At 39.3% G+C, this 22,334-nt stretch overlaps 1 protein-coding gene across 1 annotated transcript in view; it reads right to left on the bottom strand.

Moving 5' to 3' along the window:
* DOCK2 (dedicator of cytokinesis 2) overlaps window positions 1–22,334 on the bottom strand; it is a 470,704-nt gene that overhangs the window by 408,699 nt on the left and 39,671 nt on the right. The window contains exons 9-17 of the mRNA XM_054976977.1: window positions 20,869–20,950; window positions 16,480–16,615; window positions 14,184–14,259; window positions 13,308–13,381; window positions 12,790–12,915; window positions 10,535–10,659; window positions 7,139–7,237; window positions 4,425–4,497; window positions 4,225–4,328 (exon numbers count right to left, since the gene is read on the bottom strand). Coding sequence (XP_054832952.1) covers window positions 4,225–4,328; window positions 4,425–4,497; window positions 7,139–7,237; window positions 10,535–10,659; window positions 12,790–12,915; window positions 13,308–13,381; window positions 14,184–14,259; window positions 16,480–16,615; window positions 20,869–20,950 — 895 coding nt within the window. The remainder of the gene's footprint in view (window positions 1–4,224; window positions 4,329–4,424; window positions 4,498–7,138; window positions 7,238–10,534; window positions 10,660–12,789; window positions 12,916–13,307; window positions 13,382–14,183; window positions 14,260–16,479; window positions 16,616–20,868; window positions 20,951–22,334) is intronic.

The raw sequence follows: 22,334 nt of genomic DNA, 5'->3' as shown, positions 1-22,334 counted from the left end.
TTTTGTTAACAATAAGTTTGGGCACTATATTAGGCTGCAGGATTAACTCAAGGTGACCTAGTAACATTTATGGCAGAGTGGAGATTTGAACCTGAGTCTCTCTGTTCCAGTTTCACCTTTAAGACTAACCAATTTTATTGTATGCTACAATAAAATTGGTTAGTCTTAAAGGTGCTACTGGACTCTTTTTGATTTTGCTACTACAGACTAACACGGCTAACTCCTCTGGATCTGTTCCAGTTTGACATTATAACTGGTATTCCACACCAGCTCTCAATTATGCAAAGCGTAAAGGCAAATTAGATATAACACTCAATGTGGAGCTAGTGGTGCTGAAAATAGTAGTCCTGTTGAAATTTTCATCTCCATATATTTCAATTTAATTATGTCATATCATGCTGTCCACACCACATCACGGCTGGGGAAAACAACATGGGCATATATGGGCAAACCCACCTAAACTTTACAGGGCAAAACAAGAGAACTCAATACATGAGAAGCCGCATCTGCCCTGAAGGCACTATTATAAAGCATGAAGTTGCATGTTTATCATAAGGATCTAACTTTGGGGATTTTCTATACAGTCTTTCTGTCAATTCTGGTCCCATACTGCTTCAGTGTTTCCTCTAATTTCCACATGCATTTTTGTGCCTTCAGTTTTCACTTCTGTTTTGTTTTGTTTTGTTTTTTGTCCACTTCTTTTGATATCAATCTTTTTTTAGAAGATGATTTTGAATCGCCTTTTTCCTTATGCATAGTTACTTTCAGATTCATTTGTCCAGCCCATTCCTACCCACCTCCAATACACTTTTCGATGTTTCATCTTACCATCATCCACTCCCTCTGCTCTTTCTCCTCCCTTCTTACGTTCTGCAGTTTTCTATCATTTCCTGTTTTACGTGGGGAACAATTGGCTATCTACTACTAATCAGAGAATCACCATCATGGTGATTCTCATACATGAGTGTCCCTCTTTCTTGCTTCTCAGAACCCCTAAACGGTGTTCTCTTTTCTCTCCATATTTGCCTTCCTGCTCGAATGTCATAAAACTTTCAAATTGGAAAGCCAAATGAAATTTCCAGGTGGTCTGCAGCATTTATTATTGTTTGCTTTTCTCCCTTTGCATTTTCTCTTTTTTAGTTATTTATTTCTCTCTCTCCACACTCTCTCTCTTTCTCCTGTTTTTCTAGTCACTCTCACCAGCTCCCTGCTTTGAGTACTGTTTGGACCAGGGCATTAGAAATTCATTCTCTCTCTTTTAATTTTATACAGAGTGAACTTGCAGGGGGGGAGTAAGCTCCCATGGGAGGTGGTGGTGATAGTGGGGAGGAAAAAGTGCTTGTTGAACAACTATCCCCTTCCTCATAACACACAGACACCTTTATGCAAAGCATTTGCTGTGGCTGCCCCCACTGTGCTTCACAATGCCAGCACAGAACTGGGCTTGATCAGTGACACATGACCCAATGAAGAGCTCCTAACAATGCCTGCTCAACCATGCTTTCCCTCCCTCCCCCTTTCGGAGCTTGGCAAAGCTAGAGAATCTCCAAAGCTTCATTTCCCTCCCCAGCAACTTCAGAGAGGGTGGGTGTTAGAGGCAGCAACACGTGGGAATCAGGAGCTTTTTCTCCCCTTGGCTTGGTTGGATCTCTTTTTTAAAAAATTAAGCCCTTTTATCAGTATAAGCATGCACAAAAAAATTAAATGGGGGTACTGTGACACCATTAGTAACACCATCAAGACAGCATCCTTGCTTGAAAATCATGATTATTTAAGGCACGTGAGGAAGAAAATAAAATAACTCCACAACTGTAAAAATGTAGAGGGAGGCTAGGCATACCAAAGAACCATACGCAAATCAATTTCAATCCTTTTAGATCGACTGCTAAGAAAATCAAGAGCAAGTAGAGTCTGTGCAAAACGCCGTTTGTTTGAAGATAGAAGTTCCCTGCACTACATTACAGACTAATTCTGAAACTTGAGTCTCCACATAATTCTGACACTCTAAAAGTCTGTTAACTACAACGTAATTTTACTTATTTCATCATGGAAAGTTTAGAGTTTATTGATGACAATTTGTTTTCAAACAGGAAAGAACGAGATACCTATTTTTTAAATACTGAGGCAACCATTGCCAGCTCAACAACTTAAATTAACTAAAACACTAATTATAGAATCCACCTTAGTGTTTGAGAGAGACCGATATTCCTATAGGATGCATTTGGAAAATCTGATTTATATGGTTGTCAACCAGAATGGGTGAAAAATGGCCTGGTATATTCTTTGCATTCTAGCCAGTTGCCAGAATTTGCATAGAAGCAGACGTTTTCATATATCCACAGGTTCTGTTATGCCAAGGTATGCAGTGTGAGCAGTCCATCCGGCCTCTGCCATTTTAATAGCTGCTTATTATATAAAATAATAAGCCTCTGAATCTAATGTGCTTCATATTGTATTAGCAAACCACCTGGCTGAGCAAAGCATTGCTGGCTCCCACTCGGGAGAGTGAAACATGAATGGAATGCAAGTGCATGCCGAGTGATTGGGCATGATTAGTTCTTGCCCTCCCAAGTTGCAGACGTGCTATCTTTGACAAGAAAGGTGCTTTGTGAGTCATCTCTCCTTCAGCATTCCAATCTTCCCTCTTCCTATTGACTGAATCCTGCCCAGCAATCAAGGGCCATCAATCAGCTCTGATAAGTGTAAAACTCTTTCTGGGACCATTCAATCAAACCCCAAAATTCATCAGCCAGCTCCAGGAACATTTAATTAACTACACTGATCTATTTTATTTTATTTTATTTAAAGATTGGTTTATTAAGTACATTTCCAAAGGCGGTAATTTGTTGAAATATGTACCTTTTAAATATTTATTTTAAAATGGCGTGTGTCTCGCTGATGTGCAAGCATGTAATTTTGAATTGATTTCGAGATTATGATGGCCTATGACTAATAAACTTTGTTGTTGTTAATTAACTACAGTTTCTTTGTAAGACACCAGGAGCAACCAATCTAATTATTTTGTCACACTCCAGCAGCACCAATCAAGGTACTCAAGCCTTTTGCCCATCCCAGGAGACAACGATTAAGGTTTTTTCTTACCGGCTGAAGTCACTCTCCAGTCTCAGGGTCTATTCAGCCCTATAAGAATCCTGGCTCTGCCCCAATCAGATCGAGCAGTGTGGTGGGCGCCTACTTGAATCTTTGTACTGCTCCCTCAGATCTCTCTGAGCCTTCCTCCCTGGCCAAAGTCACTGGATGTTTGAAGCCCTGTTCCTCCGTGGACTACTGTACTCATCTGATTGGCAACTATCACCCCAAAATTCTGCAATCTATTCCTATTTTTCTTTACTGCCTCCTAGGACTCTTGTGTGCTTGTGAGAAATGTTTATTTTGTCTCTTGTGTGTGTGAGTTCTTCCTTTTAATAAAAAATACTCTTTATTTCGAAGAACATCTCTCTCGTCAGTTTCCTTGGGAGGAGATCCCATAAAAATTGGTGGAGGATCTCACTTGTTACCCCTCTCACATAGCCTTCTCCTTGCTGCTAATTCCCCCTTCTTGCAAGGAGACCGATTCCAGTAACAGCAGGACAGCCAAAAAACTGCTCATATAGTTTTTCTTTTGTGGTTTATTCTTCCCAATGTAGAAGTTACAATACAAGCATAGCCTACTGTTATGGCTAGCATTAGCCACAGAAGATAATATAAAAAATTACCATTTGTTCTGCTTTCAGGCTTTACATCCTGCCATGTCCCATTCTTCACTCCCTAGTCCCTTCCAGGCACCAGAACTTTTGAAACTAGAAGTTGGCCACCTTACTGAACTAAAATTTTCAGAAATGTTTCAAAATGAAACCAACAATATTTTTAAATCTGATATACTACTTTGAGTTCTAACTTGGATAGCCAAGGAAGACCAAGATTACTATGCAGAGGCAGGCAATGACAAATCATCTCTGTTAGTCTCCTGCCTTGAAAACCCCAGCAGGGGTCACCATAAATCAACTGCGATTTGACAGTACTTTCCACCACCACCACTTTGAGCTAAGGAGGAAATGTGGTATAAATGCATTATGATAGAAATAATCTAGCAAATACATTAGACGTAAACAAGCAGTATTTTGGAGGTTACCTCCAAGGAGTTTACTGTTAGAATATGCAAATTAATATCAAATTAATGTTAGAATATGCAAATTAATATCAAAGTTAGCTAATCATTGATACCTTAAGGACTGCCAAGTCGTGGAAGCCATCAAGCAGAGTTGTCCCATCCTCCTTCATCAACTTGACGTAAGCCATTGCAAAGTTCTTTTCTCCTTTGTCTTTAGCTGTATAATACAGAACTTTGGTGTTACTTGATTTTCTTCTAAAAATGTCCATTTAACTAATCCCATCCATTGAAAGCAAAGGATGGTGTTACTTACAGTCAAGAGTAGAACGATGTTTAAATGTAAAGCGCAAGTGAATTCTTTGCATGTCTTCAATGGGCAATGCTACCTGTTTAAACCAAGAAATATTAAAGTAAGCAGCTATTATGACCCCCGCCCCCCCCCCGCCCCAAAAAAGAAAGAAACCTCAACAAAGAGACAAGATCCCTACTGGTTGCAAATGCCAAAAATCCATCCAGGACAGGTAATCTATTGTTCTCACCAATGATGAGCTTAGCTCTAGACCTCTGCAGATCATGATGTAACATGATACTCTGCTGTTCATATTTTCAGTAAAAGCCTTGTTAACTGGCACCACTGGGAGTTGGGGCTCCTGGTTAACAAAGCTTTTGCACAGCTTGAGGGCAAGTAACTCAAGCAAATGCTAGCTAACTAAGCTGCACAATTAACTGGGTGCCAGTGAACAAAGCTACTTGCTCTATCATATTTCACATTTTATGCCTTTGGGAGGTTTTTTTTTAATCTTAATGCAGATTCACATCTTTGATGTGACTACTGTTGCAGCATTGTTGCCATCTACTTCCTATTTGTCTGTGATATCTGCTTCTGAACTTAACAACACAGCTTAGTACCAGATGCGTTAAAAGGACTCTTAACATTTGATGGAACTTCATTAAGCCTCCTTTCATGTGTGTCTCTCATTATTGTAAGATTATTAACAACTGTTAGTTGGCCTTCTAAATTGTAAGAATTACAATGAAAGGAAAATTGTGTATGAAAAGAACTACACATGCAGAAACAGGTGCCAAGGTGACAAGTTGTCTCTGCTTAATAGACATGGACACGGAACGGGGGGAAAATGAACCACATGGTTCATGGTTCATTCATTTTCATGGAACATGAACCACAAACTGGCCAAACTTGAGCCAGTTCCGAACCAGTTCGAGGGAGCCCAGAACGGGCACCTTCACACTCACAGCCAAACTAAACAAGACCTTCCCAATGTCCAATACCCATCAGATTTGCAGGTGACCTAGTCCTCACTGTCCTCTAAAGACCCCCCAAGTTTCAGAGATATTGAACCCTGGGAAAGGCAAGATCCATGGGTCCCTCCCTATCCTGTCATTTTCTCTTCACAGTGGCAAAAACTGGAGTGCCTGCTGGAAGCTACTTTGAGGGGCTACAAACTGACCTTCCCAATGTCCAAAACCCACTAAATTTGCAGGGGACATAGTCCTCACTGTCCTCTAAAGACCACCCAAGAGAGATTGAACCCCAGGAAAGGCATGATCCGAGTCCCCCCTTTCCTATCATTTTTTCTTTGCAGCGGCAAAAACTGGAGTGTCTGCTGGAAGCTACTTTGAGGGGCTGTCCCTTTTCCTGGCTGGACGGGCCAGAGTGAGAGCTCTCTAGTTTGCAGGGACAGCTGCCAATCAAGCATGGAGGCCTCAGATTAGGGGCAACCAAAGACTGCCACCGTTGCCTGGGCGACAGATTGAATGGAGCAAAGTGTCTGGCTTCCCGAACCAGCAACAGAACGGAACAGTAGGAAAAGTCGTTTGTTCCGTAAAAATGCGGACCCAGGGAATGCGTTTCTTTGAAAACGAACCAGCCATTCCATTCAGAATTTTGTTCTGTGGTTCATTTCGTGCCCATCTCTACTGCTTAGCAATCTAGCCATCCTCAGCTGCAAGAAGGAAATCATGACCATAGTGGTGCCTCTGCAGAAACAGCTGCTGATGGTGATGATTCACATTGCTATGACTGCAGAAAACACAGTCATACAAATGTATCAAATTAGAGGGTACTTCCTCCAGGCAGCTACACTCTATACCCCATTACAAACTATCCTTTAGAATATCCTTTAGACACAATTTGTATTCTTCACAGACAGGCCCAACTCTAGAGATTCCTCATAAATTTTTGGACACAGCTGGTTAAAACTAGGAATAGACTAAAAATAGAAAATTCCAAAAACTAATTAATGAAGGTCTTAATTCTGCTATAAGCTTCACTTGAAATCTCCATTGGTACACTCTCCATTGCTTAAGACCTAGTAGTATCTGAAGTCTCATGAAAATGAATGCTAATACCAAAGTATACTTTTATTGTGTTTTTCCTCCCTGCAGTCCCCATCAGCTCTTAAAAGAATACTTTAATGCAGTCAAGCTCATTATGTACCTAACAGCCACATTATGACAGTAATTTTCCATAGTTCTCTCTCTTTAAAAGAAACAGATTTACAATAAGCTATTCTAGTAGCCTACAGCCATTTTGTAATTATTTCCATCACAACCTTCCAAGAATTTGCTGATTATAAGTTACATGCAAACTATAGTGATGTCTATTAATTATCTCTAACGAGGACAAATAAATTGATGGAAACAAATTGTAAGAGACTTGGGAGGGAGGAGGGACTGTTACAATATTTTCTCAACTTCCTCAAGTTATTTAACTATACTTTTCTACCACAGAAATAGCGTAATATTCTAACTAAACATATTAGGGATGGAAAGGGATAATAATACCTTGTTACAATAATATTATGAATTTCTAGCCCTTAAAGACAAGTAAGCAAATGTATACATTTAAATAGGGCTGGGAATTTCTCAGATTCTTTCTAGGCAACAAACTCAAGCCACACCTTGTAGTTAGCATTTCTTCCGCTGTATTTTCACAGAATAGAGCTGAGCAGATTCTGACTAAGCATGAAGAAAAGAAACAATGTCCCATGCCCTTGCCATACATACCTTTAATGTCTCTATCCAGCGAGGCTGTTTGACTTGGTAGTAGACAACTGATTTGTATTCATTCACAGGCTTGTCCCCAGCACCTAAGCAGATTGCATTCTTACACAAAGCACAGAGAGGAGATACAGATTCTTAGTTCTCATTTATATGGCATGTTCATTGCAGAGTTATTGGGGTGATATAAAGCTTCTATATTGTACTTTTTAAAAACACTGCCCTCCTTTAACATAGCCACTTTAGCACCTAAGACTCTCTCTTCACTTACAACTCTTCAAAAAAAAAAGAACTAACTTATTTATTTGTAACCTCTGTTTTAGAACCACCATTTCAAGTTGCTTGTTTTATTTTCTCACCCCTCTTTATTCCCTCCAGCAATTCACAACTGAAAATAGGGACATTTGTATGAATTTAACACTTAGTCTCACAGCAAGGATCACTGGCTCAATACCTCTGCTACCAGCCTAAATTACACATTGTTGATGACTCTGCCTGCTGTACATTGTATTTATTTATGTTAGATAACCCATCCAGCATCAGCTTCTGAAGTGAGTATAAACTGCAAGGCTTCTTTTTAAACAAAGCTCCTCTTCCCCATCTATCTTATCACAGACCCATTTTTATTGCATTAGCAAGAAGCTGCAACCAATATATTTACTGCCTGGACAGGTGGTGACGAGGGAGGGCTGGTGGAGAAGAAGTGTGCTGGCATTCTCTATTCATGCACGTCCAGACACACCAGATGCAAAATGAAGACACTAGTAACCATTCAGATGTTTAATTTCAAGACACCCAAAGCATGTGGTTCAAACCTAGTATATGTGTCTATGTGTACACATTAACAAAAATGTACTAGACTGATAGATTATCTGAACAAAAATACCAAAGTGGGAGTGAGCAAGAGATTCTCCATTTTTCAAACAGGCAGTTTTGTGTGTAATAGAACACAAACTTCTTAAACTATTGAAGGGACATCCCCTGTCAAAAGAATTCAGAGCATCTTATTATGAAACAAGGTCCTCTGACCTGGAGACTGGATGGCTCGTCTTTCAGTAATATGTACCATCACTGAAACAGAACACTGTCCCACATTTTAGTGCTAACAAAGAGCCTATTTCCTTCATGTTCTGCAACTGAAGAAATTTTGAATGACTCAGCTATTTTGAATTTTATGTTGCCATGTTACAGTAGTTTTTTAGCCAGCAGCTTTTTATGAAAATATGGAAATCTGTCAAAGAAGCTAATGTATACATCATAGACTAATAGTCTATATTTACTATTTGCTGGTTTTTAAAAATATTTTTAAAACAGGTAAGTATTGAACAGACCTATCAACTTAGCACTGCAGGTGCCTCAGGTTTTTAAGATTTTGAGAAGCAAATGCTAGTAAAGAGAACCCTTTGTTTAACTGCTAGATGATATAAAGTACCATCAAGTCATAGCCAACTTCTGGTGATCCCTGTTGGGTTTTTAAGTCAAGAGACTAACAGAGGTGGTTTGCCTGTCTCTGCATAGTGACCCTGGTCTTCCTTGGTGGTCTCCCATCTAAGTACTTACCATTGTACTAACTTCTGAGATCTGATGAGCTCCGGCTAGCCTGGCAGATGGTACATTAGCTAAATTTACGTATCTGAAGGTTTCCAAGAACAGCCCTGCATAACTTAAACTGACTTCTGTATGTTACCATATATAGAATATACCAGTAAGATAGTTGGGCCAAATACTGAACATTTCAAAGCTGATTTTGTGAAGTGTGTCCTGCATTTTATCCTTCCAAATTACAGATGGTACCAAATACAGCACGTGTGTTGATACAATTATTTATTTACAGATTTTTATGCCTCCTCTCCATAGTCCTGCTCAATATGGCTTACAGTTAAAATAGTAAATTCTCAATATAAAAGAGTATACAAGCCATTTAAAAAACCCAGGGACATAAAACAACATAAAACTAGCCATAAAACAGACTCAGGGCAGAAGCAGATGATAAAACAACCAAGAAGATAAAACTCCTAATGAAAAGCCTCAGTCGAAAAGGAATGTTTGGGCCTGGCACCAAAGAGATTATAAATTGGTGAGCCTCAAGTGGGAGGGCATTCCACAGGCAAGATGCCACCACAGATAACACCCTGGTTCTATGGGAGCGGAACACCGCAGCCAAAGGCGCCATTACATTATACTGGAAATCGGAAAAAAATCCTACCTCAGAAAACTGGTTTGCTAAAATCTGGGACCACTTTATTTTAGAAAAATTACATGATAAAATTCACCAATATAAACACTTCCCAAATGAAACAAATTTCTTAGAGAAATGGTTTCCTTTTTTTGAATTTACAGAAAAGAACAATTTTCTGCCCAACTCAAAATTCTTTCAGTCTTTAATAACTCTGTAAGTCATCGCATAAACCGTTATTTAAATGTTTAATTTTTTTTTACTATAACCAGCTAATTGTCAGTTTTAAATATTATTATTTATGTATGGCAATACGTTGTATCTGTTCATGTTATTGACACCAGCTTTTATCTGTATTGTGCAAAGTCTCAATAAAGTTCATTTTAAAAAAGTGGGAGCAGAACGAGCAGAGTTTGAGACAAATCTTTACTGGTGGGTTGTATAGTCGAGGAGGAGACAGTCCTTTAGAGGTACCCAGGCCCCAAGCTGTTTAAAAGCTTAAAAGTAAGAACTGTGTCTGTAGACAGATCTTTCAGTACATGTGTGATAATTATTCTTCCCAATGCCTATGTTATCATATCAGAAGAATAATATGTTATCATATTAGCATATTATTTTGCCTTCTTAATGTAAACATCCATTTTATATAAAAATGTATAAAATAAAGAATCAACATCCCTAGGTTAGTAATATATACCATTATATCAGGAGTCTTTTGGTCCTTTCTCTACTAATATTCCAGAAGTGCAAAATCATTTGAACCAGGCCAGGCAGCTTACATTTCTGATTTTTAAGATCAGAATATTTCAAAATGTATTTCCTGCGACTAGACAGTATGTGCAGTGGTTAGAGCAGTGCTGCAGGTATCTGGGCTCAAATCGTCACCAAGCTATAAGGTGATCTTGGGCCAGTCACTATCTCTCAGCTTAACTTACTTTACAGAGTTTTTAATACAGAGAAGGGAATAAACATGTATTCATTTCCTATATAATTCTGAGGTTCTTGGAGGAAAAATGAGATAAAAATATAAAAGACTGAAAACAGTAAGCATACAAGTATTATTGTATGTATGCAGGACATTGTGGGCAAGGATTTTGTTGCTAGACAAATACTAACAAACCCAATAAATATGCTCCACAGATCTAACCCGTCTGTAGTCTCATTTGGTGTTAGAGATCCAACAAAGCTATACTTGTAGATCATACAAAGAAAAGTCCATCACTTACTGGTATTACTTTTCCTTCTTCATCACAAACACACATGTTGACTTCTACATTTCTTTGAGTAGTTTTATTATACTTATCCAAGTCTCCGCATAAAAGGGTAATGTAGATGTCATTTCGTATATCACCTAGGGTAGAAATGGAAAAGGTTAGATGTCAGGATGAAATGGATTTCAAGCAGTTAGTCACAGAACTGTGTATCAGTATCCCTTGATATACTGAATTGTGTACATTAAAGGAACTTGACTGCGACTAGATCTACTGTCTAGTCGCAGGAAAACTGATCATGTTTATGATCAGACATGTAACTGTTGGCAGAAAAAGGCTTAATATGTTTGTACATCAATATGTAATTCTCATCCTGCAATGACACCTTCTGGTGAAAATCCATTAATGCAAGCAGGGAAGAGCCATGTAGCTGCATTTCATACACCTGACCTGGGTCATGATTGTGACTAGCAATATGTGATGAAGAAGGCTTTCTTAATAGCAAACTCCATGCTGCAGAGCAAACCCTAAAAAACAGGTTTTGATCTAGCATGGCAGAGGTTTCTGCTGTTTCCAGCATAGAGAAGGAAAAATAATATTATAAAAGGAGAGAAAATGTCTTATAGGGACTCCAGAATTTTTGCACTGATACAATCCATTGCCTCCATTTGAGAGCTTTTAAAGATGAAGGCTGGTATCCAAAAAGCTATTTCCAATACATTCAAAGACACGTGAATTTTTAAGGCATTACTGCTATGGTGTAACTTGGGTATGATTAATTCCTAAACACAAATGGATGAAAGTTGTTACTGTTATGCAAGGGTCCAATATTTGTATCTCAATCTAAATGATAACATTGTAGCTGCTGTACCATAGTGGTTAAGTGGCTGGATTGTAGATCAGTATTCTGTAAATTTGAGTTCCTCTACTGCCATGAGCATAGTAGGCGGCCTGGGGTAAGCCACTCCTCTTGGCCCCAGCTCCCCAGATGTATTGTGGGGATAATAATAACACTCACTTTGTTCACTAGCCTGAATGGGGCATTAATCTGCCTAGAAGATTGGTTTATAAGAGCAGTTGTTGTTTATTGGAAACTGAGGAATTTTTCATAAAACTAAAATGTTTTCAATAGATGTTCCTAATGCAGACAAAAAAGAGTTTTTAAACTTTTGAGAAAGGAAGCAAGAAAGATTCTCTTGGGCAGATTTTTAGTGAGATTATGTCATGTCAAGGATCTTCTAAATGTGGGATTTATCAAGTTTATTTTCAAAGGTATTGTTATCAGTTTGCGGATATTTTATCATCATGAGCAAGATTATAATTTTTATTCTATACTCCATTTAAAATTGATATTTTTGCTATGCCACGATTTAAACAAGTAAGTAATAACCTCATCACTTTTTTAGATCATAATCATATTTTATTAAAATGGTACTCCATTTAGCTAATAATGTGTTCCTTTGAACTCAAGTGCATGTGGTAAAAGTGGTATCTTCTATCAAGGAATTATATTACATCAATATAACATTTGGTAATATACCAATTTATTTTGTAACTAATGGAAAAGTGGCAAATAAATTAAATTAATATAGGACGTAAATGCATATATACATAAACTGGGGTTATGAGCTGCCTTGGATAAATTTACATAGAGAAGTAGAACAGACATTAGCTGTTTGTTTGTTTGTTTGTTTGTTTGTTTGTTTGTTTGTTTGTTTGTTTGTTTGTTTGTTTGTTTGTTTGTTTGTTTGTTTGTTTGTTTGTTTGTAGGCTTCCTTTCTCACTGAGACTCAAGGTGGATTATACAGTGGAAGTCAGTATGATCAAGCAGAAATCTGATAAAGAGCTGAAACAATGCTGAAACAAAATGTAAGTAAATTGACATGACATATTCAATTATCTGAAACTATCCATGTTTTTAAATTAATTAATATGCATATCACGTGATAGTCTGAATTCTAATCTTGTTCAACAGATCCAAAAATACCACCAAAGTGGTTTTTTTAATCCTTTCTGCTCCTCAAAGTTGGGTCAGCGTCCTTGAAGTCCGCTTGAAAGCTGCAGCATCTTAGAATACAGTCAGTAGAAAGTCACATGATGAACATATACATGAAAAAAACACTTTCTGAAGTACTTATTTCAGTATTATTGACTGACTGCTATTTTTACCAAAAAAATGAAATATGCACCTTGTGGCAGAGATGAACAGAACAACAGTTACAGCACAAAATGACAAACCAATTTCTAAATAGAATCAAACAACCCCATACCAGGCATGATTATTTCAGGAAAGCCAAGCTTCCTAGCAACAACTGTTGTCCTGTCAACAAGATGAGGGTAGTCCTTCCTAATCTGATTGATATCTCCGACAAGCATTTTCATGGTTACCCATAATCCTACAAATGATAACACAAATAATAAATGTTTATAATCAACCCATTAGTTGTTTTGCTTGGTTTTTTAAAATATGTGGACAAGCCCTATATCGAGGCTGGATGTCATAGATGCAACAACCCACAGACAAGCATCTCAGATTTGCACGTGTTGGTGCAACAAAGGTTCACACAAATAGAGATAAGAGTTAACTGAAGATAAGCTGCATTCAAAAAAGGGCTGCTGCAACAGTATACAGTGCTCAAGCTTCTCATGCAGTCTGTTCTTCCACCCATGGAGCCTAGCTGTGATCCTGGCAACGGCTCCTTCCCCCAAGGTATTCCACATGGTGTCCAGCACAATAAAAAACCCACCCTAAATACCAGCTAGAGAGAAAAAAGAAAATATACTTCACCTTGCCCACCACTATCGCCTTTGAATGCTGTGACTTTGTTTAAAAGATTATGCAAAAACTCATTCTCTGCCACTCTACAGGGAAAGAGAAAATGAATACAAACTGAAGAAGATTAATATAATCAAACAATAAAATTTACAGAAAACACTATTGGAACTGTTCAGATTTATTCCCTTCATTTCCTCTCCCAATATTGAATTCATAAGTATTTGTATAATGAATAAAACCATACCCAGTTTAAAGAACAAATGAGAATCTCAGAGCCACCATGACTAACAAGATTACAGGAAGATATACCAAATAAAATGTAGAGTTCAGGGGTTCACTGGTCTAATGAACCTGGCCAGTGGGAGAACAAATTCATTTTTACTGTGTAATACTGTTACAGACTTTACATTGGTAAAAAATCAGTTTCATGCCAGACCATTCAAACAACAACTATACAGACATGCACAAGAAACTCAAGAAACACCATAGCTATAATTAAGTATAGTTAGGCACGTCCATTCCTTTCAATGTGCTTCAGTGCACATGTATTAAATTGGGATCAGAGACTTCTAGGTGAGTGTAAACACATCAGTGTCACTTTTGAAACAGTAAATTTAAATAAGATCAAGACAAAGTCAATTGGAGCAGTTCTGCAATGCAGAACATACGTTTTCTGGAAATTCTTTTCCCCAAGATATGGTAAATGGATCTATTGACCACAAATGTGTCTATTGCTAAAGCACTTAAAACCATAATATTTCCCCATATGAAGTTACTTTTAAGTATCTTCTCTAAAACACTATCTTGAACTTTTAATGAAACAGAAACAGGTAATGAAGAATTTGACAAAGTAGCTACCAAATATACAGCACACTAAGATTTTCTTACGGATGAAAAGGGATGAAATGTTGTTTCTCTTCATCACTGTCCGCTTTTCCTTTTACAATGTCTGTAATATCCATTACTGGAAAACAAAATCCATCCAGATACATAAGTATGTACACAAATAACCAATTTCTCCTCTTGTTGGGATGTGTTATAGAGTTGTACTCCCAGAAACATTACATTGTAATTTAGGCTCTCATGGTTTTAATGAAAATTATCCTGCAAATCTAATTATTTGCCATATATTCTTCAAAATGTAGGTTTCATTCTCTAAAGGCAAGAAGTGCAATCCTAGTTTACTTACCTGGGAGTGAACCCCATTAAGCACAGTGGGCTATAGTTCTGCGTAAATAAAGTTAATCCACTTTATCACTTACATAGACCAACACAATTGGTTTTAAATCTAACTAAATATGTTGTTTTCTATGGTAAGTATGCTAAATGAAAATACTGCAATGAAATGAAAATATATGCCAGAACTGGACCATTTGCATCTGTTCATATTTTAAAGAAATCACCCAAGTAATTGACTTTTATTCTTCTTTCATCAATTAATTTAATTATGCAGCAGTACTGAACAACCAATAAATATGTGTACCCTAGATAGATGGTAATTAACTAGACTTTAGAGAAGCTGAGACAGCTACTTTATTCTGCTTGCTTAAATAGTACATTGGCATTCAATTGCAAAGCTTGCATATGTGTGTTATGTTGCTTGGGTAGATTTTCTCCTATGAAAGATTAATGCTGCCAGGTGAACAAATTGCTCAAAGCATTCCAATTTGCACACCATTACCCATGAGATCTTTGGCCTTGTTCTGTCATGCCACCTACATGTTATCATCACCCAAGTTTCATCCTTTCCAGACTTTCTTGAGCAGGATTTGTAGATGGCATAAATGACTGTGAATTGGAGCAGCTGGTAACAAGTTGGAGTTCTTTGAGCAGGTTAACCAGAATATGGGTAAAGGTGATCCAGTAGAAATTATATACTTGGGCCTTTAACAGGACATCTCAAAGACTCCTAGCAATCATAGGATAAGAGGATGGATCCTCTTATAGGTTAAAATTTGTTAAATCTTAGGAAGAAGACAGGAATAAATAGACAATTCTTGCTATGGAGGAAAGTGAGCATTGTGGTCCCACAAAGGTCAGTACTGGGATCAATGCTATTTAATTTGTTCATAAATGTTTTGGAATTTAGGGTAAGCAGTGTAGCAGCCAAGTTTGCAGATGATACCAAATTAGTCAGGAAAGTGAAAACCATAGTAGGTTGTGAGCTCTTTAATGGGTGAGTGGGCAACAATGTGGCAAATGAAGTTCCAATGAACTTCATGAACAAAAAAAAATCCAAATTTTAAATATATGCTGATAGGGTCCAATTTGACTGTAACTGAAACTTGTTGCAGTGAAAAGCTTGAGGAAAATGTCAACCCGGTGTGTGGCATTGGTGAAAAAGGCAACTCCGTGCTAGGAATAATTAGGAAAGGAATTAAAAGTAAAATAGCCAATATTTTATGCCCCCTGTATAAAACTATGGTACAGCCTCATTTGGAATATTGTGTACAGTTCTGGTTGTCATATCTTAAAAAAAATATTGCAAAGCTGGAAAAAGTACAAAGGAGGGCAATTAAATTAATTAGGGGGCTTGGGCACCTTTCTTATGAGGAAAGGCAGAAGAGTTTGACACTGCAATATAGAAAAAAATGGCTAAAGGGAGAGACAATAGAGGTTTATAAAACTATGCATGGAGTAGAAAAAATAGATACAGGGAGCTTTTTCTTCCTTTCCCATAATACTAGAACTTGGGGCACCCAATGAAGTTGCTGAGAGGGAGAAGAAATGTTTTACTCAATGAGTAATTAAACTGGGGAATTGAACTGTGGGAGGAAAGCAGCAGCAGCAAGGGAGGGCTTTGGCCTCTAGGCCCTATGAGTTTGGCCCTTCATGGCAACTGATTGGCTACTGTGTGAAAAAGTATGCTGGATGCAACACGGGTCTGATTATGTGGGTTCTACTTAAGGTTCATGTGAAACTGAAACTGAAATGAAGTAGGCACTGCATCTGGTGACATCACTTTGTATGTGCTGGCATCTAGAGAGCCCTAGACTGTACACAATAAATTTGCCAGTATTCCAGTTGCTGGCAGCCTTTGCACTTAATAGGATGCTACTCTCCATTTTTATAAGCAGCTTTTGCAAAACAGAGGGCTACTATAACTAGAGGATGGCTCAACTGCCCCCACACATGAGGATGACCAGCAATGCTCTTCAGATTTTAGCCAGGAACTTTTTATTACCTGCCACTCCAAAGGGTCGTCTGATGCCTTGTGTATATTTTTTGTTATTAGTGTCTTTAAGATCCATTCTTCCAACCCGTACAATTTGACATATCAAATAAATTTTGTCTCTACCAAGATCCTTGTTTCCAAGGTCCTAAAATAAAGAACAGCAAAGGCCAGCTGAAAGATGTAGTGAAATTCCATACCAAGCAGAAATTTATAATTGACTGCACCTACAACCCTACAAGAAACAATATTCAAAGAAAATAAGCATATCAATATATCTAATTCTCAACATGGCCCAATCCGTGGATATTTTTAGCCATGTTAGTCTGCAAAAGAAAAGTAGGATTTGAGTCCGGTGGCAACTTAAAGAGATCAACGCGATTTTCAGGTTATGAGCTTTTGAGAGTCAGAACCTGAAGAAGGGAGCTCTGACTATCAAAAGTTCATACCATGAAAATCTTGTTGGTCTCAAAGGTGCCACTGGACTGAAATCTTGCCATTCTATCTATGGATGTTTAATTTTGGAGACTTAAGCCATGAAAAGATAAAACATACCTTTCCACAAACCTGATCAAAGCACAAGGTTTGCAGAAAAATCTAACCCTCTCCCCAAAAGGCCGTGGATTAAAAAAACCCAACATAACAGAAGCAGCACCTGTACTTTTAAGAATCGAATGACCTCTGCAATGGCCATCATGGGGGGTTGCTAGGCAACCAAATTAGTATAGCCAGGTTCAAGCATTGGTTTCTCTTAATAAAAGGCAGGGGGAAAGGGAAGGGGTCTTTTTAGGCCTGTTTTAACCTTTGAAGAAGGACTCATCAGGGCCTGGCCAAGCCACAACCTCTGGCAAATCTGTCTGCTTGCTACTATTTAACAGCAGAGATCACATAAAAGCCAGTGGGGTATAGAGGTTAGGATGTCAGATTAGCATCTGGGAGACTCAGGTGTGAATCCCCTTAGTTCCATGGAAGCTCATTTGGCAATCTTGGGCCCAGTGGCATAGCATGGAGGGGGGGCTGGGGGGCAGTTTCCCTGAGTGCAACATTTGTAGGGGTGCAAGAGACTGCACCACACCCTTGGGGAGGCCGCCCGTACCACCTGCGTGCTGACACGGTGGCCAGCTCACTGGGTATCGAGCCAGCCTTCCTGCAGTGGCCCAACTGGCTGCAGTGGGGCAGGCAGCTGCTGCGGAGTGGGGCAGCTGTGTCCTGCACAATGACATCACCAGAAGTGACATCATCACATGGGCCCGGGAGTGCGTGCACGCAAAGTGTGCATGAAGGAGATCAAAAAGAAAAGGCAGGATAACTTGCCTTGCCCAGGGCACTCTTAATCTACACTATGCCACTGCTTGGGTCAGTCACATACCCCCTGCCTAATCTATCTCACAGGGTTTTTATGAGAATAAAAGAGAGGATAGGAGAATGATGTAAGCTGCTCTCAGTTCCCAAATGGAGGAAAAGGTGTGGGTGGTTGTGTGTATGTGTGTAACTGAAGATGGGGCAGATAAAAGGTAAATTGGTTGGTAAGTGTGAAGAAGAGAAGGAAGCAAGAAAGGTGAGGATATGCAGGTTCCCAGGAGGAGGAAAAGAGGAAATAGTATGGGACAATACAAGGGGGAAAAGTGAGCTGCCCCTGGCAACTGGACCTGCCAGCCATCTCGCATATGGGCCTGGACTGATGGCACCAGCCAAAACTCCACAAGTGTACCTCAATGCCAGCAGCTGTCGCCATGCAATTGAGCCTGGACTCAGCCGCAGCAGCTGGCAACACACAGTTTTCCTGGGAAAAAACTGGCAGGGGGAGGGAGGAAAAGCACTGTCAAATTTACAACTAATTTCTATGTAGGGGGATAGTTTAAGAAGTAATCTTCCTGTTCTATGGAGTAGCAATTGAGAGAGAAATTTCAGATGCTCATACATAACTCAAGATTAAGATGGAGAAATTAAGTATGGACTCTGCTTTGATAGAACTAGACACGACAAGAGGGGTACCCTCAAGGACTTGAGGTGGCATCTCATTTCCTCTTTCTCTTCCCTGGCAGTCCCATAGCCCCCACTTCCCTGCTTCCTTTTCTTCTCCTCATGCACCAGAAAGCCTACCTTTACCCCCTGCCCCCATTTTCAGCATCCCCTGCCTCTACCCAGGAAAACTGTCTGAGCTGAGTAGTGCCAGCAAGCATGGGCGAAGTTGCATGGTGGGAAACATGCACAGACTTGTGGAGTGCTTCATTTCCCCCTATATCCCCTTCTCCACACAATTTACTCTTTCCCTCCTCCTGACAACCCCTATATCCTCATCTTTTCTGTCCTTCTTACCCGCCAATCTACCTATATTTTATCGGCCCCTATCTTCACCTACAGTTATTGTTATTTACTACATTTATTTCCTGCCTTTCTCTACAATATGTACTCAAAGCAGCGGACATCATTCTCTTCCATTTTTACCTCACAACAACCCTGTGAGGCAGGTCACTCAGCAAGCTTCCATAGTAGAGCAGGGAATTGAACTTGGGTCACCCAGATTCTAGTTCATCATTCTGGCCACTACAACATACTAGCCCTCAGTTTTCAACTGGTGTTGAATAGTAGCAAGCAGACAGTCATGGGTGAGTCATGCAAACCTCATACCATCAAGTTGCCCAGCTGTTGCTGCTGGACCTGGCCATGAGAAATCCACCCTTAAAAGCTGTAACAGCCTTGGAAAGCCATTCCCCTTTCTTTTACTGACAGAAATCGAGTCTGGAGCAGGCTGGCAATATTGGGAGGTTGCCTAGCAATGCCCACTGAGGGCATTAAGGGAACAGGCACTGTTTTATTATTGTTGGGGTTAAACATCCCGAAAGTGTGTTTGTGTGGGGTTTTTTTTAAGAGTTCAGATTTTTCTGCAAACCTGTAGAATTTTTCAGGTTTATAGAAAGATCTGGCTTCTCTGTTCATGGCTGTGATCTCCAGATTTAAATATCCACATATAAGGACAATCAGATATATTGATAAAACTGAACAGCAATAGGTTAATTAAGCTTGTATTGGGGGTGGGGAATGATGCTCCTGCGATAAGCAGTTTTTACACCCTCAGTAATATCTATAAGCAATAATTTACTGATGTATCTCTCACTGATTTGTATCTCTCACTGAGAGAAATTCACTGTAACATTTGTCAACACAATCAACAATATTTTTTCTCTCTTAGAATGCCAAACATTAGTATGAAGAGCTATAACCATTAAAGTAATTTACAACTGGATAATCACTGGCCTATAATTAATCCTGTATTTACATAACCTACAAGTAAGTATAAGCAGAATACATTTGCATGTTCATACTTATTCACTATTCATTTCCTTCATTTATAGCCCGTCATTCTCCTGAAGGGAGACCCAAAGTGGCTTTCATTGGTCTCCTCCATTTTACCACAACTACCCCATGAGGTAGGTTAGGATGAGAGCACATGACTGGCACAAGTTCATCCAGCAAACTTCCACAGCAGAGGAGAGATCTGAACCTGGATATCCCAGATTCTAGTCAAGTAGTCTAACCACTACATAATACAACACTGGCTGTCTCGAAAGAGATAAGGGCACAGTTAGAGATAAACACAACGTTGGCATCACAGTAATTTAACATTTAATCCAGCATAAACACTCAAAGTGTTAGCCTTGGTTTAACATTGTACTTGAAAGCTTGAAATGCTGTATTTTATATAAGACCATTAAGAGATTTCACAGCTTTGTTATGTAACTTTTTTCAATAGAATAACCACACACACAAACACATATTTATTTATTTATAGTGCATCTGAAAAAAATTCAGGTATCTCTTTTCCTGGGCCATGCATATTTCCACTAAAAACCAGTAGATGTTAACTATGGTTTGGTTCAAACATAATGATAAATAATAGTTTAATTGAGCTAACGTTGGTTAGTGTAGTCATCTGAATATGGGTCACTCCACTAACTATTGTTAGATAGGGCATATAAAGCCAGGATTCAAAGACCCATGGTTTGAAGTTGGTTCTGTGTGATATACTTTGGTTCTGTGTGATAGACCTATGCTAATATTTTGTCTCATTCCTCAGTCCTTACCACAATGCAGACTGGGATGCCTATCAGGTTCCACAAGGGAAAGAGAGGAGATGAAACTATAAATTGCCTGCATTCAAAATATCATCTGTGAGTCAAATCTTGGTTTCTTAAATGGACTACTGTTAAAATAAACCAAGGTTTTGTATTTGACATTACCAAGCCAATGTGCAATGTGTAAAAATCAAACTACATTGGCAGAAAGCAGAATATCCTGGAGTCATGACAGAGGGTGGCCAATGCTTCATTCAAACTAAGCTTCCTGCTTTTTCATGGGAAAATGCTGTTGGTAGACAAGTATATAAAAATGGTTACTCACAGTGAACACCACCTTCAGATTGTTGATCATATCAATTTCCTTGGGAAAACCTTTACTCCCCCATCTCACCAAGTAATTTTCACTGTTGAAAAAGAGCACATTATATACACTCATTAACTGAGCAGCACAATATTAAAAAGTCATATAATATTAATTCCTCAGATTCACAGACCTGAACATCTCACAATATCACTTCTACAGTATGATTCTTACTTATACCAATATATCCCATTCTTTGCATCATTTCAGTCAGTGGTAACTAGAGAGGGGCATGAACCGGAAAAAAACCAAACCATGTGGTTCATGGTTCGTCAAATTTCATGAACCACGAACCATGAACTTTCACGAACCTGCCCCTGGTTCGTGAACCGGTCCATTTGGTTCATGAAAACATCACATCCAGGTCAGAAAATCATCACTTCCGGGTCAGGAGAAGGTCACTTCCAGGCCAGTAGAAGTTCACTTCCAGGTCAGCAGAAGGTCTGCAGGAAGTCCAACCCCTGTTGCCTAGGAAACTGATTGATTGGCACCAGGCTGTCGGCAGTGACTAACCAAAAAACGAACCAAATGAACCAGCCTAAAGTTCGTGGCGGTTCATCAGAAATGGGATCTGATGAAATGCTGGTTAGCGAACTACGAACCAGCCTGGTTCGTGCTTAATTTTGGTTCATGCCCATCTCTAGTGGTAACTAAAGGTTTTTTAAGGACCTTGTTTTAAGGCCATGCTGATCAAAATAACTAAGGAAAAGACAGGATTGGAAAGGACAGTGTATCTTCTTAGGCCATTTAATGGTCTATGTACAAAGGAATCCACCTCCAGTAGTTTTCTTCACTGGGACTCCAACTATGTTTCTAACATCCCTATCCTATAAGTTTTTTCTATTAAAAATGCCATTGAGAGGGAAACTACACAAGATGCCCGGGTGCGTTTCGGGTCCTGCAAGATTCCCTGGGTAATGTAATCTTACAAAGAACAGCCACTCCATGTGATTCTCCACTGAGGGAAGAGCGGTGGGGAGGATTCGCTGTCTCTTGCAAAAAGCCTTCCCTTGGGTTTTCCTCCAGGAGCTTGGGGGCAGCGTGTGTGTGTGTGGATGTAACAGGAGGCAGGAAATCCAGGGCAACTTTTTGCAAGAGAGAAAGAGAATCCACGATGTGATTCTCCGCTGAGAAGAGTGGGGGGGATTCTCCCTCTCTTTATCTCTCTTGCAAAAAGCCACCCTGGATTTCCAGCCTTCTGTTATGACCACACACACCCCACACCCAAGCTCCCAGGGCAAAGCCAAGTGGAGGCTTTTTGACAGAGAGAGAATCCCCCCACTGCTCTTCCCATGGCAGAGAATTGCACAGAACAACTGTTCTTTGTAAGCCTACACTACCCATGGAACCATGCAGGACCCAACACATGAAGAACTCATGTCAGGCGGCTTGTGTAGTTTGGGTCTGAGTTTAAGGCTTTTTACACC

This window comes from Eublepharis macularius, chromosome 4, assembly GCF_028583425.1.
Source record: "Eublepharis macularius isolate TG4126 chromosome 4, MPM_Emac_v1.0, whole genome shotgun sequence".
Taxonomy (NCBI): Eukaryota; Metazoa; Chordata; class Lepidosauria; order Squamata; family Eublepharidae; genus Eublepharis; species Eublepharis macularius.
This window is presented reverse-complemented; position numbering and strand designations above follow the sequence as displayed.